The sequence below is a fragment of the Diabrotica undecimpunctata genome, chromosome 3 (genome assembly GCF_040954645.1).
Source record: "Diabrotica undecimpunctata isolate CICGRU chromosome 3, icDiaUnde3, whole genome shotgun sequence".
NCBI lineage: Eukaryota > Metazoa > Arthropoda > Insecta > Coleoptera > Chrysomelidae > Diabrotica > Diabrotica undecimpunctata.
Genome location: NC_092805.1, coordinates 175,487,754 through 175,507,426, shown reverse-complemented (window position 1 = coordinate 175,507,426; position 19,673 = coordinate 175,487,754). Strand labels below are relative to the sequence as shown.

The following is a 19,673-nucleotide window of genomic DNA, read 5'->3' as shown; positions in this document are numbered from 1 at the left end:
GTGTTTTATTGTTACATGCTCTGAAGTTATTTTCTTGTGGCATCTTATGCAAATTTACTATTTTAATTGGAAATAAGCCTGAATATTAGTTAGAAATTAAATTTATTTGACGTTTCGACTTCAACTTCAGAATGTTTTGATAACGATTTCCGAAGTGGAAGTCCAAACGTCAAATACATTTAATTTCTAGCTCATACTGTGGCTTTTTCCCAATTAAAATAGTAAATTTACTACAATATCACTTTGTAACTGATATTTACTCCCTGTATACAATTTGCTTACATCAGCTCAAAAAAAAATCTCAATTGGTGCTGTCTCTCTGACATCGCTGATCAAAGATTCCTATTTTACAAATAAATAATAGAAAATAACTTTCAATTGCAGGAACAATTATTATAGCCCTGCAAGTTTCTGGTATCAGCTTTCCCAATAGCTGTGGAGATATTTTACAGCTGAACTTCAGGTCCTCAAATGACCTTCCAGTGGCCAGAAAGCGTAAAGTTGCTACAAGGTGTTGTTCGGTACTGACACATTCACGCATGACGGTATCTTTTTTGGAAAAAGTGAAGTTGTCCATTCTGAGGTAGTTTTTGTAATCAACCTCATCAATGACATCACATTTACTCAATACATTGTTTGGTTAAGCGACAAAAAAGTGAAGTTCTCCATTCTGAGGTAATTTTTGTAATCAACCTCATCAATGACATCACATTTACTCGATACATTGTTTGGTTAAGCGATGTACACCGTCCTGAAAACAAACTAGAACTGAAGTTGGATAGCAAATCGGAGCGTGAGTGGAGACGAATATCCAACTAGTAGTCTTACTAAGTGGGACCGCAAGTCGGAACGTGAATGTCCTAATAAAAATTTTATGAAAATTATTTAAAAACTATTATAATGTATCTTCTTTTGCGCTTTTTGTATTCATTATTTATACTGATATTTTAACTGTTTACTTTTTAGGTGTTTCTAAACTATTAATTTTTATATAATTTTAATGCTTTTTATTAGATACCTATGTATTTTTTTAATGCAAATTTATGCAGTTTTTATGGTAACGTGTATAAAAATCAAAAACAAACAAAAACATATTGATATATTATGTACTCTTGCCCTATTTTGAAAGTTAGATCTGAGAGTAAGAAATAATTGACCATATGGCAACACACATAATGAATAATACCAATATAATACACACTGCAATGCAACCTGCAACTGCAAACCATCACCTAACTTCATATGTCTATTTTTCCCCACATAAAAGATACTGTCACAGTGTTACTATTTGTAAGAGTGAGACAGATCGAACAACAAAAACAAGATAGTCATCATTTCGCTCCACAGACTGCTCAGTATATGTATATATACGTCTATGATATAAAGATACATGAAATAACTAACAAAATAAGAATATGTGCTCTCCTTAGATCAGAAATGTATAAGTATGTTTGAAGTAAAATTAAGATACGGCACTATTGAAATATGGTTTCCACTTTACCCTTGGCACCTAGCTAGCTTAAGCAATGTAGAGAATATGGTTCTTCAGTTCCTTTAAATATGAGGGCTTAGTCATCACTAAAAAGGGTCATGGAGTCAGTCTTTTAGAATAAAAAAGAAATTTTGCTGATTGACTCTTTAGGTAAAATTGTAAAACCATAACTAGAGACTTTTACTGTCAATTTATGAAAACTGGACACAAAAATGTCTTGTCAACAAGGAGATTGATGGATATCTTGTAAGTGTTGGAACATCCACCCTATTTTCTAAATTTGGCTAACTAAGACTTCCAATAATTCTGAAATAGAAGATGTCATCATCTAAAAACTTCTTTATCCGATGAAGAAACCATTGCTGCTATACATGAGTACTTTGCAATATTTCCATGGCAAACATCTAAACATTATAAGAGTATCTTGAACAATAAAACTTGTTTGGAAGCAAATTGTCAATGAAAAAGGTCAAGCTCTGGAAGTATTTCATTTCAGCTGTTTGATACATTTGGTTTAATTATTTAATAGATAATGGCCAATATATGTGACAGCTTCTATTGAGTAAAATTGATGTCTATTTAGGCTTGTTCTATATATTATAATGTTTAAAAACTTACCCCTTTGCCTAGAGGTCCTCCAAAAATGGCTAAACAGTGTGTACGAATGATAAAAGTGATGTTTGGATCCAGTGTCGCACTTGGAGGTACTCCCGGCAGATGGTAAGAGCCAAAAATAATCTTCATCCTGGAAATAAAAAACAAAATACTTGTATTCAACATTTAAAGCAAGTGCTAATTTATAAATAAACTAGGGAACAACACTACTCCCTATTTAAAAAAGATTTAGAGTCTAGACAGTTATATTGGCATCAAAATGCACATCATAAGTGAACTCTTCGAAAAGTTTATATTGTTGTTTATATGTTGGGGTAAAGTAAAAGAATTTCTATTATAGTGTTTTCAAAAAGTTTTTAACATAACTTTTTTAGCTACAAAAAATGTAACATATTTTGTTTTATTCTCATGAACAAAAATTTAATCAAAGTGGATTGTTTCATTTATTTACTGTTTTTAAAACACGTTTTAAAATATCAACAATAGTAACACTTATCTCTTCGTGAAACATCCAAGAATATGCAAACAGAAAAATATATAAACTAAAAGGGCAGAAGTCAATGAGGAATAGGTGGGTGAACCACAGATTTAGCTTTAGGAAAAGAATTGAATACATTGTTTTTCAATTGTGTCCCTTAGGCTTCATAATTTCTTGAATGTTTTATAAATATATGAAAATACTTATATTTTCAGCATTATTTTATAAAGCACATTTTCATTTTAGGAAAACGTGAATAGAAGAGTAGGTAGGGTAGATATTTCTAAAATTAAGGGAGAACCAGAATAATACTGGTATAATACTGTTGACAAATACTTCAGGAAATACAATCGAATAAATATAATACGATACAAGTTGAATACTTTATTATTTGCAGAATTTAAGCTATTTCCTAAGCATGATTTAAAAATCACTCACCCATGGTCTAGGCCGTTCCTGTTGCTGTCGATGTCGCCGGCTTCTTCTCATTTAATAGAAGTTCTATTCTACTTTCTCCTGAATAAAATATATAGAGAGAGAGAAGATAAAAAATATGACTTTGTACCTTCTGAAAGAATGACGGCTGAAACCTGAAACTGAAATCTACTGAAACTACTCACGTCATTTGCGTTGCAGAAGTAGAACTTAACCACACTCTCTGACAGTGACAGACGTGACAGTAGATACAGGAATGGCCCGGCTAGTTTGTAAACAAATTCATATGGCTTAGATTTAGAATTTGCCGTCGTAAAGAAATTTTCAAAATGTCTTTCAAAAAAGGTGGGTTTTAATTTATTAATTTATGTTATACTAAAGTCATTCTTTCTATTTTTAGGAGTCGATCCCAAAGTTTTCAGAGCTATTCAGCATGTTAATGTTGAAGAGCTTGCCAAATGCAGTGAGCAAGAAATCCGACCAGTTTTACCATGTCTGGTTAGAATGGGTTTGATATCGCCCCTTGATACCTCCAAAAAGTGCATGAATATGAAAGTGACTATTTTAACAATAGTTTCTGGCATGGAATTGGTGAATTCTATTGTTGCTCTACTTTCAATTGATTTTCACAAATTAGAAATTGACGTAAAGAAAGAACAGCAACTTAGACAAAAGGGTATGTGTGTAATGTGCCTTTTTTGGCTACCAGATCAATGTATATTGTTGTTCAAATAATTGGAAAAAACTATAAATACTAAAATTTGTTTTTCTAAGACTAAGAGCAATTAGTAAAATAAAATTTTAACCAAGCTTTGTTAGATTATTCACATAAATTATTAACTGGTTATTAATTTAAAACAGTAATTGAGTTCAGAAATATCCACATAATTTTTTTTCTTTGAAGTGGAATAGTGAAAAACAGATACTAGTACCATACAATATCACAGGTTCTACAAACCTAAAATTTAAACAAAAAATTTAAAGGTGGCACAGAATCCAATATCAATAATTATTAAGAAAAAACACCTTTGCTGTTTAAAAATAAATAGTGAAAGCAAAATTGGCCATAGTAGTCTGTTCTCGGTCATGAAATTCCACTAAATCTTAAGCTCTCTATAAAATTAATTTCTGAACACAAAAATGAATTAATCAAATTAAGCCTTACAGATAAGTGGTATAAAATTTTGAAAAACTTCCACACAGTTATTGTTTGATTTAGGATTGAGTTATTAATTTAATTTTATCAGATTGAGTTGATAGTATAAGTAAGTGTATACTAATTTATAATAATATATTTTAGGCAATACTTTGCTAAACGATTCCATACTAATTGGAAACTTATCTAATACAAGTATGGCGTTAGAGTATGAGCGCAGTGACATGACTCGTAGGCTGAGCATCCTCCTTGGAGAACTGCTCTTCATCCAGTCACAAATCCAAGAAGGAACTGAATCTACATCAGAACAAGATTCCTACATGAAATCTTCTGAGCTCTTTGATAACGACATATTTGCTGAGGAATTATCGGATATTATATGCATTGCACTGGCTGAATTACCTACAACTTTGAACATATGTAGCATTGCAGAAACATTGTTGAGAGTCCACAATGGCCCTGCTATTATCTGCAGAATTGTGGCAAATTTTCCTGATTCTTTTAGGGAAGGTATGTAAAATAATAATTTTTTTTAAATCTATAAATGTGGAATAAAATAATAAAAACAAATAAATTTATTACTTTACTTTATCATTATTGTTAATTGAATTATATTTTATACATTTTAGTTACAACATATTTGATTCAAACTGGAGAAAAACAAGAAGAAAACATATCCAGTGTGGTGAGAACAAAGACAATATCAGTACTTTGCAAAATGAACCCCACCCAATCATTGTCTATAAGAAGTAAATGTGTGGAACTGTGTCGAATGCCTGCATTGGCAATTAGTCTATCTATGGATCGTATTGGTAAAGATGGTGGTGCTGATTCAGAGGGAGATATGGTCGCTTTTGTCTCAGGATTGTTATTGGGAAATGATCAAACCATAAGGTACTTAGAATAATGGGAAAGGGTCATCTATTATTGTTAATGAAATGATTTTCTTGTATTGTTAATGAAATGGTTTGCAAATAATTGATGGATTCGACCGTTACTTGATGGAAATTCATTTTATGTAACAATAAAATGAAAACAAAAAATAAGAATTATATGGTTTTGAATGACCAGCTTGAGACAAACAGTTCTCCCCTCCTCAACCTATTCCATTAGAGACTATAAAGTGTAAACCCATGCCAAAAACAGATCACTTGAGAAAGGCAATCAGCCGAAACAGCTGTAGTGATAAGAATTTAAAATAAATTTTGTGGAAGTTTTAAAAACAACGTTTTCAGTGTTTTATTGTTACATGAAATGGTTTGCATATATTATAACCTAAAATGAATTTTGAAATATTCTGAATATATTTTTTTAGAAATTGGATAGCCTCGTTTATCAGGACTGGTCAAAAGCGCAAGGGTGAAGTATCAAGCAATGCTCTCCAACAACTGCGAGAAGAATTGTCGAAGAGACTTCAGAAAATCATAGATGCTTCTCCAGAAGGAGAGCTACCAGACAGTATGGTAGTACAGGCTTCGGCTTTATTGAGACTGTATTGCGCCCTTAGAGGAATTGCTGCAATAAAGTAAGCCTTCTTGGCCAGTTTTTGTTTTTAAACTAATCTTGTTTTTACTTTAGATTTCAAGATGACGAAGTTATTCTTATTGTTCAACTGTTAACTTCGCATCCAAATCCAACACCAGCTGGTGTCAGGTTCGTTTCGATAGGTCTTTGCATGTTGATAGCTTGTCCTTCGTTGATTCTTGTATCGGAACATGAAAGACGCAGTATCGAGTGGGTAAGTAGTTAAAAAGATTGTTCATAGTTGATGATATTAATTTCAAATATTTGGAAAAAATAAAAAAATATATGTGATAAAACATAAAATTTATCCATCCCATATTTTTTTATATCTTTACTTCCGCCGTATGAGCAAATACTTTCCATAGGTTCAATGGTTAGTCAGGGAAGAAGCTTACTTCGAATCAACGAGTGGAGTAACAGCATCTTTTGGTGAAATGTTGCTGCTCATGGCGATTCATTTTCATAGCAACCAGCTGAGCGCTATCTGCGATTTAGTCTGTGCCACACTGGGTATGAAAATCGCCATCAGACACAACAATATGACCAGAATGAAGCAAGTATTCACTCAAGAAATCTTCACTGAACAAGTCGTCACTGCCCATGCTGTTAAAGTACCTGTTACGAATTCTTTAAATGCTAATATGACAGGTAAGATTTTTTTTAACACAACTTTTGATCGTTATTTTAAGAAAGCATTATGTAGTTGCACCAATTTACATCTTTCAAATTTGGTCACTTTCTCGTTGATGTCCTTTTCTTTTTTTATTTTTACTAACTTTCCTCGTATTTTTCTTATTGTCTTCAACGACGTTATTCATCTAATTGTATAAAACCAATTTGTTAATATATTTTGTAATGACTTCAAGGTTTTCTACCGATCCATTGTATTCATCAACTTTTGAAATCAAGAGCTTTTGCTAAACACAATGTTAACATCAAGAAATGGATATACAAACAAATTTGTACTAGCGTCAGTCCTCTACATCCCGTTCTAAGAATGTTAGTAGAGGTTTATGTAAACAGCATCATATTGCCATACGTCCATACGAACAAACCATTAACAGAAAATGAAATACGGAAAGTAAGTGAATTGTTAATACATATAAACATATCTAAACGATTTTTTATTTTATTTTTGTGATTGTTAAGTTTATTTGAAATTTTATGTTCCTCTGTCGATTGTACTTAAACAAGGCTGAAATTCATCAAATCATAATTGCAGGTTTTCCAAAGTTCCATATTTGGCCAATACTTCGACCAAAAGCACTCAATTTTCAACATGGAATTCGAAGTTAACTCCGAATATCAAGACGTTGTAGTAGATAATACGAGCCTAACACCCCAACTTCTACTATTGTATTATTTATTACTTTACGAAGACTGTAGATTGAACAACGCTCATCTTTTGGCATCCAGCGGTAGGAAAATTAAGAAGTACACTCCGGAATTTATGTCCGAACTACCTATCAAGTATTTACTGCACCACGCCCAAAAAGATCAAAGCTCCTACTCAGGTATGTTATTTTATATTCACTCAAAGTATTAAAATTTGTCTATAAAAGTTGAAATATGTTTTAAGTTACCTAAAGCCACATCATTGAGGAACCATATATATTATTTCGTTTTTGATGACGCCCTGATCAAAAAATTTATCTAAAAACCATTGCCTTTTTTTTTCAGGTTTATTTGGTCCCCTATTAAAACTCCTGGCTACTCATTTTCCCCACCTAACGCTAGTGGAAGACTGGCTGGATGATATGGCTATGCACACCGAGTATAAACCTGTACACATACCCGAGATGTCTGTAGTGGAATCGTTCGACGAAATCGAAACTAACCCCCTGAAGTGTGCGAAACTTCTACAGATGTTGTTAAAGCAAGAAGCTATTGATATCTGGCCTTTTGTGGAAATTTTCGCCCAACATTCTAAGAGTTTTCTGGGAGATAATGTACCACGATATTTACAAGATTTGTATAAGGATGTATGGTTTAGACTTAACACTGTTTTACCTAGAAGATTATGGGTTCTGACTGTTAAAAATCTCGTTGATGACTTTTCTAGTTTAACAAGAATTGATGTTGCGGAAGATCCCTTACAGGTATGATAAAAAATTACACTTTTTAATATGTACAAACATTCGAAAAATATTTATTTTTTAGATAATGAGATGCGACGAACGTGTATTTCGCTGCGCCCCCATGTACTCTATCGTCCTCAGAGTGTTAAGGGCTAGTCTGGCATCGTCCCGAAGTCAGCTGATGCAACACTTGCAGTCCAATCTAAGATTAGATCAAGCTGGTCAAGTCATGAATGAAGGGGATCGAGAAGATATGTGTAGAGCTTGTATTGCTGCTCAGGTAAACATTTTATTATTAATAATTGTTTAAATTTTGAGTATATATTACGGTTTTGTGCATAAAAATATTTTTTTCTTCATAAAAAATACTTATGAGTTTTTCGTCAACGTTTTAAATAAAAATGAGGTTCGTCTTCTATATTCAGGAATTTAGTAATATATGTTGGTCATAATAATATCTAATTTAACCATAATATAACAATTTATATTTGAATTTAATTACATTATGAAATTAATATTTTTTCCTTTAAACATTTTTTAATGCCGTCCTGTATAATTCAAGGCCTTGCCTTTACTGACATTGACAGCTGAAAAATACAAATATAACCTAAAAATTGTAAATCGCCAAATTGTAAATAAACATTAAAATCCTTTGATTTTTGGTGAAATAGTGAAAGTGAAAACAAAATGGATTATAATGATGGAAGAAAACACGAACGGTATAAATACAAACGAAGGAAGTCTAGATCTAGATCACGATCACCTGCAGCAAAACAAACTCGGGTTAAAAAGACTGTTTTGGACTACAAAAGAGAACTGTTAAGGTTTTTAGAAGAGCAAGCCAACTTAAGTAATACAAACGACTTTTGGAAGTTTTTTGAAAAATATAAATCGTTGCAAACGATACAAAAATCGGATGCGGATAAAATAAAACTACTCTACATAGAATTTATGAAAGAGATTCCCCTTTTGTATGAAAAACTTCCTGTACTAGACAGAAATGGTAGAAGAGTTGAAATATCGATGGATGAGTTTAATGATTTCTTGCTCGTTATAAAAGTTTACCAAGATTTTCAACAAAAAATGAGTTTTTCCAAGTTGAGAAAACTAAAACTTTTCCAAAACGATTTACCGATTGCACAACACAAAACTGAAATAATTGAAAAGCTAAAAACTTTTAGAGTACTCCTAATAGCAGGAGATACAGGTTGTGGTAAGTCAACACAAGTACCACAATACGTATTAGAAGCAGGGTACAATAAAATAGTATGTACTCAACCTAGACGGATTGCTTGTGTAAGTTTAGCAAAGAGAGTATCTTACGAAACATTAAGTGACTACAAAAACACTATAGGATACCAGATCAGGTTTGAGAAGACAAAGAGGGCTGATACTAAGGTAATTTTTATGACAGAAGGGCTTCTTTTAAGGCAAGCATCCGAAAAGGAAACCTTGGAATCTTATGATGTTATAATTTTGGATGAAGTGCATGAAAGAAATTTACATGGTGACTTTTTAATAGGTATGTATAAGATTATCTATTTATTGTACCATCAAACTCAATATTTTAATGTAGTATTAAAACAGCACTAAACAAATCAGGATGTTTGACATTCTTTCATTATATTAGTTGCAAAAACTTATATTTTGTTTTGGTCATTTTAAATATCTGATTTTTATGTTCTGGATGACAGGTTTTTTAATAGTTTGTCTAAATAAAATTGGATTTTTTGGTATTCCCATACATTTATGGGAACAACTGCTATTTTTCTTTGAACATTTTTAAATATGAAATGTTTGTTTTCGTAATGTGTTTTTTGGTATTTTTTTATTATATTAATGGCTAAAATTCCTATTTTATTCTGATCATTTTAAATAGATTTTCCTGATGAGTTTGATTATTTTAAGAGCTTTTTTGGACAGATAAGTAAAGTAGTCTGAATTCTTTTGTTAGGCTTCTATTACAGCAGTGGAAAAAACATTTCTTTTGGTCTATTTTAAATGTAAAGTTTTTATATTTCTATGACTTTTCAGTTACTTTTGGTAGATTATAACAATTTTGCTAGATCAAAAATAAAGAGATATATATTTTTAGTATCCTTTCTATATATTGGGTGCACAAGTTTATGTTTCCTCTAAAGTAATACTAGAGTGTTTATTGTGAGGTAGGATTCAGATCAGTCAACTCGTCGTCTGTTAATAAAATTCTATCGAATTAACGCAACGAGTTTGATTTGAACAAATACAAGTAAACACTATAACAAATATTTCTTTTTAAACATTTTTCTCAAAAGTAAATCTGTTGTGTAATTTTGCTCATGTGATATATTATACTGTATACCTATATATTTAACTTAATATGCAGGAAAATGTTTTCAGGCATAATGAAATGTCTTCTACATCAAAGAGACAACTTTAAGTTAATTCTAATGTCAGCAACAATAAACATACAATTATTTTCTAATTACTTCTCTGAAGAAAACATACAAATAATACAAGTACCAGGAAGACTGTATCCAATAGATATCCAGTATAGACCTATAGTAAAAGATCCCTATGAAAGAAAGAGAGAAAAATTAGACTGTACCCCATATTTGCAAATTTTGCAATTGATAGATGAAAAATACACTCAAAATCAAAAGGGTGATATGTTAGTTTTTCTAAATGGATTTTCAGAGATCTCAACTTTAGCTGATGCTGTTACTGAGTACAGTGAGAGTAAGAAGAACTGGATTGTCTTGCCATTGCATAGTTCATTGTCTCTGGAAGAGCAGGATAAAGTATGTACAAGATAAAAAATAATTTTAATTTATTAGAAATAAATGCACATTTAAACTGATTTTAGGTATTTGATTACCCTCCTGAAGGTGTTAGAAAATGTATTATTTCAACAAATATAGCTGAGACGTCAGTCACAATTGATGGAATACGATTTGTTGTTGACTCTGGCAAAGTGAATAGAATGAGCTACAATACGCAGATTGGGGTAAACAAATTAAGTGAATGTAGTATATCCCAAGATAGTGCCAAACAGAGAGCAGGTAAGAAATATATGTTGTATAAGTATTATTCCTTCTTTCGATTTACATTTCTGATTCCAAAATTTTGTTTTACATTGTGTTGCATGTAAAGGCACATCGTAATAAACTGTTGATATTTTTAAGGTAGAGCTGGCCGTACCGGCCCGGGTATATGTTTTCGACTATACTCCGAAGAAGATCTTAAAAGCTTCGATTTTTTCACCCCCGCTGAGATTCACCAAGTCCCGTTAGACTCTTTGTTGTTGCACATGATTTCATTAGGCCTTAATGACATAACAAATTTCCCATTCATAGAAAGACCGTCGGGTGAAAAACTTGAGGAAAGTATGGAAAAACTTAAGTTTATTGGAGCTTTAGAGCTGGATAAAGAATTTTTAGCTTTGACGCAATTGGGAGACTCCTTGAGTCAGTTGCCCGTCGATTTAAAAATAGGTAAGTGTGTTAAAAAATATAAGTAAATATTTGTTTAAGTTGCTTTTGGTTTTTAGGTAAAATGTTGATTATGTCGACAGTATTTGGCAATGTTAACTCTGTACTAGCGTTAGCGTCTCTTCTAAGCGTTCAGAGCCCCTTAACGCAAAAGGCTCAGAGGGATCTAGAGGCCCGAGACCTTAGAAAACCCATAGAATCAGATCACGGAGATCCCATAAGCTTACTTAATTTCTACAAAGAATGGTTAACTGTAAAACAATCATCAACTCCAGCCAAAGGACATTCCAGGAGGGAGGGCGGGTATAGTTCGAAAGTCTGGGCAAGAAAAAGGTATGTATGTAAGATTTTGCCTTACTTTGTGATTGTTTTGAGTTTCTTTTGATTTGGTCAGTTTATTTTTTTCACAGAATTTTTAGATTTGTCTCATTGAGCTTCAAAATCATCCCTCTAATACTCTCAATCTATTTTAATTTTTTTAAAGAAAAGTGAATTTATTTTTAGGTGTATCGAGGAACAACGTTTCTACGAAGTAACAAAACTGATCAAGCAATTCAGAGAGATTTTGCAAGAAGCTGACTTCTTACCGAAGATTTCTGAAACCAATCTAAGCAGTGGCGAACGGTCCATCAGGCTGGGTGAACTGAAACAACTGAAATCTATGAGATATCAGTTGAAAAACGAAGAAAGATCTAAGAGTAGAAAACAACTCAAATACGAAATGTATAATTCCGGGGAAGCTGGTGAGGATAGTGGAAAATTTGATATTAGAGATGTGGAATTTAGGATATCACATGACTTTAAAAGGTAAATGTTTGGTTTAATTAAAAACTAACAAATGAAAAATGTAGATTTTCATAGACTATGTCTGTTTTGAATTCAAAATTTGTCAGTTCCAGATTGTAGCCTTCCAAGTTTGTCTTTTTTATGTTTGTAAACTTTAAAATCTGTCTTTTGGAAGCAGTGTACTTCATAATCTGTATTTTCTAAGTATTATGAATTTGTCTAATATGTTCATTATCACCTTCAGATATGGTTTTCTAAGGGTTGTAGACTACAGAATTTGCCTTTGTAGATTGTAGACTTTAAAACTAGTCTTCTGTATGTGCAGGACTTCATAATTTGTATTTTGTTATTTGTAGAGTTCAGATTTTGTCCAATCTGTTCATTATATATTTCAGATATATTTTTTTGTGAATTGAAGACAAAAGAATTTGTCTTTTGTAGTGTGTAGAGTTGAAAATTTGTCTTTTTTAAGTTATGGACCTCAAAGTTTTCCTTCAGTTGACTATAGACTTCACGGGTTTTCTCCGCAGTAAGTTTCAAATCTCGGAGTTTGTGTTTGGTAGATTGTAGAGTTCTCCTTTTAGGTTGTTTATTTTATGCTTTGTAATTTTTTTACATTGTTGACTTTAATCTTTGGGATCTTGTAAGTTTTGTCTTCGAACACTGCTTTTTTATGCTATAGACTTCAAATTTTTAAATTTTTTTGGTCGCAAACCTCAAATTTTTATTTTTTAAGTTTTAGGCCCATAATTTCTCACAGTGGCGTTTCTTTAGTTGTGTGAATAATGATTATTGAATGTTTTGACTTTTAGGCTTCAACAACTTTTAAATGAAGCATCTGCTGACAGCCACAGGGACCTAATGATGCTGAAATTAATCCTAACAAGCGGTCTTTACCCACAGGTAGCAGTGGAAGATGAGTTCAACTCTTCCAAAACAGTTTCGGAGCGGCTATACCATACCAAACACAATAATTACGTTTTTCTTCGCCCTGACAGCTATTTCGCCTCGAATACAGAAGTTTTGGAATTGCACAACGATAACATAGAAGTACCTCCAGCTGGGTACTTTAGTAAAAGACCTATCAGCCGGAAGCACCAAGTGTTGGTATATCAGACGATATTGGAGACGAAAAAAGTGTATTTGGTGAATACAATGAGAATGCCAGCTTTGCAGACGTTGTTACTTTTGGGGAAAACTGTATCTACGAATGCTACGTTTACGAAGTTCGTAGTGGACGATTTTTTACTTTTTGATGTACCTTATTTTGGACAAGGTGAGATCTATTTTAAATTTCATAGATGCACGTCAAAATAAAAAGTATTTCACTTGTTTTTAGTAAATATGCAGCATTTTTTTTTTACTTTTAGGCAAAGCTTTATTAATGAAGGCTGTACAGTTAAGGAAAATATGGAAAATGAAACTAGAAACAAAGTTGAAAAACCCGGCAAGCGAAAAAGTCGACCAAAAAGATATCTTCTATTTAACCGAAAATTTGGTAAATTATATGACTACCGAAGTGAGTTATAACGTCAAGAGACTTCTACCAGCAGATCTCAAAGAGTTATACAACCACGACTGCGAGTTATTTGAAACTGAAAAAGTGGATAAAAATCCTTTTGTTGAAGACTATCCCATCACGAAGAATTACCAATACGGCGGCGTAAATGTTACAGAAAATGTTGTCTATGCGTGTCTTCTACAAGAACAATGGGCATACGATCTAGAAGAAGAAATTTGCAACACTCCTTTTATTTGTAAACACTGCAAATCTTCCAGATTGGGTTCGACTCTGTTTAGCAACATTCGACACGAAGAATTTTGTAAAGAGAAACGTAAGGAACCGGCTGGCGATAGTAGTAACGAAGAAGTCAGAGTTGTTAAGCCAAATTCCAGATCTTACCATTGTACGGTTTGTGGGAAAGATCTGTTACTGACTCCTGTCGATATCTTAAAACATAAAAAGTCGTGTAAATAAAGTGTATCTATTTTTTAACTGTTTTATTATTTAGCGACATATTTTGAGTTATTTTATAGTTCTATGATGACGAAAATCATATAGTGTAACACTGCTTTTGTTTTTTATATACTTTTTACTGTATTTGGTCCCTCGAACCGGATAAATGAGGATTTTCTCAATTTATAGTGTTTTCAGTGCTGCAATATCTACATAAAGTATATAAAATATTTTCTTCTGGTAAATTCGACGGTGTTAACCCAAATTCCAGAGTTTACCGTTTGGAATCATAAAAAATCTTTTAGATAAAGTGTATTAATTTTGGAACCGTATTTTTATCTAGTAAACGTATATTTGATAAAAAGCTCGTAAGTTAATATTGTTTTACTTTTTTATATATTTTTTACTGTGTTTTGATCCCTCCACCCGGGTGGAGGGATCAAAAGGGAGGGAAAAGTGAAATGTTTCAATATATTCTTACAAGTACTCTAATATCTACAATAAATAATTCTATTAACGCTTTGTTTTCGTTTCGGTGTTTCAGGAATCTGCTGCCATTCAGATGTTGATCGAAACCTGTTCAGAAACGGAAAGTGATAAAACTGTACCGGGAAGAGAATGGGCTTTGCAAGAAGTTCGTTCTCTGGTTTGTAGTTATCTGCATCAAGCATTCATTGCCGATACAACGCTCTGCAAACTGGTTCACTTCCAGGTTAGTCTTTTTTTTTTTCGACTATTAAATGCGTAATGCAAAAAGTTTTGGATATAAGCGAGAAGGAAATACCACAATTGCTAGGTATGATCGTCCAAGTTCAGCTCATGGTGGCACCCTAATTCTTTCTACAAATAATGATTTCAACAAAATATGACTTTTGTTGAATGAATCCTTCTTTTGAGTTTACATTGGTTTATAACAGGAATCTTAATCTATAATTTCTTTGCATTTATAGATCACCTGATTCTTCCACGGAACTATTTTATCAGAACCTGTTAAATTTGTTAGACGACCTGCCCAATAAAAGCAGAAAGATTTTATGCGGTGACTTGAATATTAATTACGCTGTTGCTTGTGTTACCCAATTATCCTTGGTCAATAAATTTAAATCGTATGGTTTCACAATGCACGTTAATTAACCTACAAGAATTACTAAAACATCACCTACCATAATTGATTATATTGTCTCCGATTTCTCACCCCTTGATGTACGTTCTACAATTATTTATGCAGGACTCTCTGACCATGAAGCAGTATATACCAAGTTTAACACTCTTAACAAACAATCCTCGAAAACCCAACGTTTGAGTAGGATTTTTCCGCTCAGAACTTTAGTAAATTCTAAATTTTGTGCTTGACTTCTGAGTGGCACTTTCCCTCTGTGGACGTGGACTATAATTTCACTGATTTTTTAGATAGATAAGTTTGTCTGTATTTTCAATAAGTCATTTTCTTTAATTCCAATTAAGTCAAAACATCACAAACTGTGGACTACCAAAGGTATCCGCATATCAGTCAAGAATATGCGTTCACTTCTTCTTCTTCACGTGCCATCTCCTCTAAGAAGGTTGGCCACCATCATGGCAATTTGCACTTTCGATACCGCTGCTCTAAAGAGGTCAGCAGACGTGCAGTTAAACCAAGCACTCAATGCGTCTTCTTCCGCGACTCCTTCTACCCTGTATTCTTCCTTGCATTATTAATTGCAACAAGTTATAACGCTCGCCCCTCATGATATGTCCCAGATATTGCAATTTTCTGACTTTAATTGTATTTAAAACCTCTTTATCGTTTCCCATTCTTCTCAACACCTCGACATTCGTGACTCTATCCACCCAACTTATTCTTAATATCCTTCTGTAGGCCCATAACTCGAAGGCTTCCAACATGTCCGAAACATCTTTCTTTAAAGTCCAAGCCTCTAACCCATAAAATAATACGGAGAACACGTAGCATCTCAGAAGTCTTATCTTTAAAGAAATTGAAATTGCCTGTCCTATTCTTGCCTTAATCTCTTCTGTGCACTCATTATTTTCGTTAATTATTGTACCCAGATATTTATATTTTTCAACTTTTTTTATTGGTTCTCCATGTATTGTTATGTTTTCTTGGCGCTGTTGGGTTTTTGTAATTACCATAAATTGTATCTTTTTTGTGTTTAGGGACAGTCCGTTTTCTTCACTGACTTCTACCACTCTGTCAACCATTTGTTCCATGCGTTCACTACTGTATATCAAAACAGCTAAAAAAATGTACTATGAGAATCGGCTAGGAAGCTCTTAAAATGTTTCAAGGGAAACTTGGTCCATAATAAACGATCTTAGAAATAAAACTAACATAGCTCAAATACCAGCTATTTTCCATAACAAGATCCTATTTCCTATCTCCCCAATTCAAAAAAGGTCTCGAGTTGATTCTTTATAAGACCAGTTGATATATCTGGACTAATCCAAATAATAAGTAGTATTAAAAGCAAATCTTCCTGTAGTACTGATGGACTATCCATAAAAATTTTCTTAAATCTCACAAAAAAATCTGTTGGAAGTCCTAGTCGCACTAATTAACGATTCCTTTGAAAAAGTGTCTAAAGACAGCCATTATTATTCCTCTTCATAAGTGTGGTGAAAAATCTATTGTCTGCAACTATAGACCTATTGCCTTACTACAGGTCCTATCCAAAATTATTGAGAGACTTTATTACCTTATTGAGATATGTCCTTTCTCGTTGAAAACAACATTTTATCACAAAGTCAGTTCGGCTTTTTATCTAATAAATGTACCAGCGATGATGATGCACTAAACAATAATCTTTATAGTGCCACTGTTTTTTGTGACTATGCCAAAGCTTTTGATTATGTAAATCACGACATTTTGATAAAAAACTGAATTTTTACGGAATTCGAATTATTTCTTTTAATTGGTTCCAATCTTACTTGAGGAATAGGAAACAACTAGTTAGAGTAAATGATACAGACTCTAGTCAAAAAAGTATTGTATGTGGAGTACCACAAGGTTCAGTACTGGCTCCTCTGCTTTTCCTTATCTTTATAAATGAGACCTCTAACTTAAAAATTGATGAAAAAATTTTTCTTTTTGCTGATGATACCAGTATTACCTGGAGGAACTCTAATATTGCAACTCTCCATGTAATTATAACTTCTGATCTACTTAAAAAAAAATAAAAACCTGGTCCGACTCTAATTTACTCTCTTTTAACGTGGATATCACATTATCCTATAAAGGAGCTCTTCAACCCTTGCTTCTTAATAACAGCCAGATTAGTATCGTTGATTCTGTAAAATTTCTTCCTTTTTGGGGTTCTAGTGCAGTTGCCCAATCTGATGCTATTTTTAAATTACCAAAAAGAGCAATGTATCTTTTTGGCCTCAGTAGAATAACACATTGCAGAAGCTACTTAAAAAATCACGGGATTTTAACTCTTCCCTCTTTATATATTCTAGAAACTGTTTGCTTGATTCGTAAACACCTACATGTTTTTCCAGCAAGAACTAATAATGACTACTCCACCAGAAATTCAAGCTTTGATGTGTATTTACTGATCCTGTCCACTGAGTTAGTAAAGAAATCTATATTATATTCGGTAAAAAAATTATACAACCATCTCCCTTTGCAACTTAAATCTACAACTTCATTCCTTAAGTTCCGTAAATTGACAAAAGCCTATCTATCTGAAAGACCATATTATTCAATGGAAGAGTTTCCTTAACGAATAACTAAGAAATTACAGTACGTTTAGGTACAAGTAACAAAGTATTTTTATATATATTTGGGTATCACATGCAGCGGCTTAAATTATTCGTATACTAGTTCGTTAGGTTTTATTTTGCAATTTAGTGAAATTTTGCAATGGATTGTATATTTTATTATGTTTTATTTTGTGATATTGACGATTTATGTAATTTTATTAAATTTTTGATTGTTATTTTTTTGTCTTTTTATAAGCTTTGTTCATAAAATTGTACAATTTTCAGTGACAATCTATTCTATTCTAAAGTCGAGAGTCCACTATTTATATTTTCTTTGCAGACATATCCTAGCGAGCTGATCGAAATTGTCGTCAAAGGAGTGCCCTCTATGCACATATCCCTAGATTTTTTGCAAGAATTGATGCAGCAACCAAGTCTCAACAAACAGATCTTCGGAATTCAGTTACTTTCCTATATAAGTTTGCAGTATGCTTTGCCGAAAAGTCTGAATTTGTGTGTTACAGCGTTAAATTTACTGTACGCTCTTCTTGGAGGTAAGAAATAATTTTACAATCGATTTGAAGTGATATAGAACGTGCTATATATGACATATTTTAGGTCTATCGAGTGGCCAACGAGTAAAACTGTTCAAACCCGTTCTACCAGCTTTGGTTCGAATCAGCGAAGCTTTTCCACCTTTGACAGAAGACATTCTCAATCTCCTGATGCAGCTGGCACGAGTTTGTGAGTCGCAGGCTTCATTGGCTTCCCATTTCGATGCCCATTTGGGGAAAAGTTTGGAGATCGCTTCGCAAGAAAGTGCCGAGTTGTGCGATTTGACTCAGAGGACGTTTTCTGAGATTCTTGATCAGGCTGTCTTAAAAGCCAAAGTTTACAAACAAGATTAGAATTAAAATTGGTGTATATCTATTTTTTAATACAATAAAGTTTTTTATAGTTTCTTTTGGTATAGTTTTAGATATATATAAAAAAACATACAGTGAAGTAAAAACTTCTTTTTGTACAAAGGTATAAAATTTTATTATTAAATTTTTTTAAAAATTATCCAAAATTGATCTATAAATTTTCAGAACGTTTCCGATCCTATCAGTGAAAAACCTAAAATTTTTAATGTTAAAATGAAAATGTGGTTATTACTTACGTCTATACAGTATTTGGAATTCTTCTTCTTCTGGTTCCTATCCGTTTCGGATGTTGGAAATCATATTGGCAATCATGACCTTGCTCGCTGCGGCTCGAAACAGCTCCGTTGAGGTTTTCTTAAACCATGTTCTTAAATTCCGTAGCCATGATATTCTCCTTCTACCGGGTCCTCGCTTACCTTTGACTTTACCTTGCAATATAGACTGCAGCAGGGAGTAACGGTGCTGATTTCTCATAACGTGTCCCAGATATTGCAATTTTATGCGTTTGATCGTAAACACAATCTCTGGTTCCTTCTTCATTTTTTCTAGAACTTCGTTGTTCGTGATCCTTGCTGTCCATGATATTCTCAGCATTCGTCTATAAAGCCACATCTCAAATGCTTCAAGTTTTTTAATAGTGGTGTCTGTAAGCGTCCATGCCTCCGCCCCGTACAACAACACAGAGAAAACATAGCATCTCAAATGTCTCATTTTTGTATCCAGGGATATGTTGTGACTTTTGAAGATGGCGCTCATTTTGTTAAAGGCCGTTCTTGCCTTTCCTATGCGGCACTTTATTTCCTGTACATTGCTCCACTGTTCGTTTATAATAGTTCCCAGGTAGCAATACTGTTTTACTCGCTCTATCTGCGTCCCATTAATGTATAGATGAGCCCCATTTATATTCTCCTTGCTGACAATCATTTGTTTGGTTTTGTGGGTATTAATGTTTAGTCCGTACTGTTGACTGTACTCGTTTATTCTGTCCATTAGCCTCTGAAGTCCCTCTAAACTATCTGCTATCACCATGGTGTCGTCGGCATATCTAACATTG

General features: G+C 33.0%; 3 protein-coding genes across 7 annotated transcripts in view; 2 read left to right on the top strand and 1 right to left on the bottom strand.

Moving 5' to 3' along the window:
- LOC140437863 (solute carrier family 41 member 3-like) overlaps positions 1-3,174 on the bottom strand; it is a 66,092-nt gene extending 62,918 nt beyond the window's left edge. For all 5 annotated transcript variants that reach the window (XM_072527644.1, XM_072527646.1, XM_072527643.1 and 2 more), the window contains exons 1-2: positions 3,024-3,174; positions 2,111-2,237 (exon numbers count right to left, since the gene is read on the bottom strand). The gene's annotated coding sequence lies outside the window, so the exon portion shown is untranslated. The remainder of the gene's footprint in view (positions 1-2,110; positions 2,238-3,023) is intronic.
- A 54-nt stretch (positions 3,175-3,228) lies between these two features.
- On the top strand, positions 3,229-18,653 carry IntS2 (integrator complex subunit 2). Its single transcript, XM_072527642.1, has 14 exons — positions 3,229-3,365; positions 3,421-3,696; positions 4,321-4,686; positions 4,806-5,070; positions 5,492-5,701; positions 5,755-5,914; positions 6,066-6,348; positions 6,567-6,781; positions 6,923-7,214; positions 7,381-7,799; positions 7,861-8,058; positions 14,536-14,703; positions 18,034-18,247; positions 18,312-18,653. Exons 1-14 carry the CDS (start codon positions 3,350-3,352, stop codon positions 18,599-18,601), a joined length of 3,372 nt encoding a protein of 1,123 aa, XP_072383743.1. The 5' UTR covers positions 3,229-3,349; the 3' UTR covers positions 18,602-18,653.
- LOC140437861 (probable ATP-dependent RNA helicase DHX34) lies at positions 8,336-14,030 on the top strand. Its single transcript, XM_072527641.1, has 8 exons — positions 8,336-9,300; positions 10,158-10,558; positions 10,624-10,819; positions 10,943-11,251; positions 11,308-11,581; positions 11,753-12,055; positions 12,847-13,310; positions 13,405-14,030. The coding sequence occupies exons 1-8, from the start codon at positions 8,466-8,468 to the stop codon at positions 14,010-14,012; spliced, it is 3,390 nt and encodes a 1,129-aa protein (XP_072383742.1). The 5' UTR covers positions 8,336-8,465; the 3' UTR covers positions 14,013-14,030.
- Positions 18,654-19,673: the final 1,020 nt, after the last annotated feature.

What these genes read in the sequence shown, in the direction of transcription:
- IntS2 (XM_072527642.1), top strand. An exon ending in ACAGCAACTTAGACAAAAGG is followed by an intron (nt 3,697 to 4,320) that starts GTATGTGTGTAA and finishes AATATATTTTAG; the next exon opens with GCAATACTTTGCTAAACGAT. An exon ending in AGAGGAATTGCTGCAATAAA is followed by an intron (nt 5,702 to 5,754) that starts GTAAGCCTTCTT and finishes TTTTTACTTTAG; the next exon opens with ATTTCAAGATGACGAAGTTA.
- LOC140437861 (XM_072527641.1), top strand. Translation starts at nt 8,466, where the DNA reads ATGGATTATAATGATGGAAGAAAACACGAACGGTATAAATACAAACGA. An exon ending in AAAGTCTGGGCAAGAAAAAG is followed by an intron (nt 11,582 to 11,752) that starts GTATGTATGTAA and finishes ATTTATTTTTAG; the next exon opens with GTGTATCGAGGAACAACGTT. An exon ending in TGTACCTTATTTTGGACAAG is followed by an intron (nt 13,311 to 13,404) that starts GTGAGATCTATT and finishes TTTTACTTTTAG; the next exon opens with GCAAAGCTTTATTAATGAAG.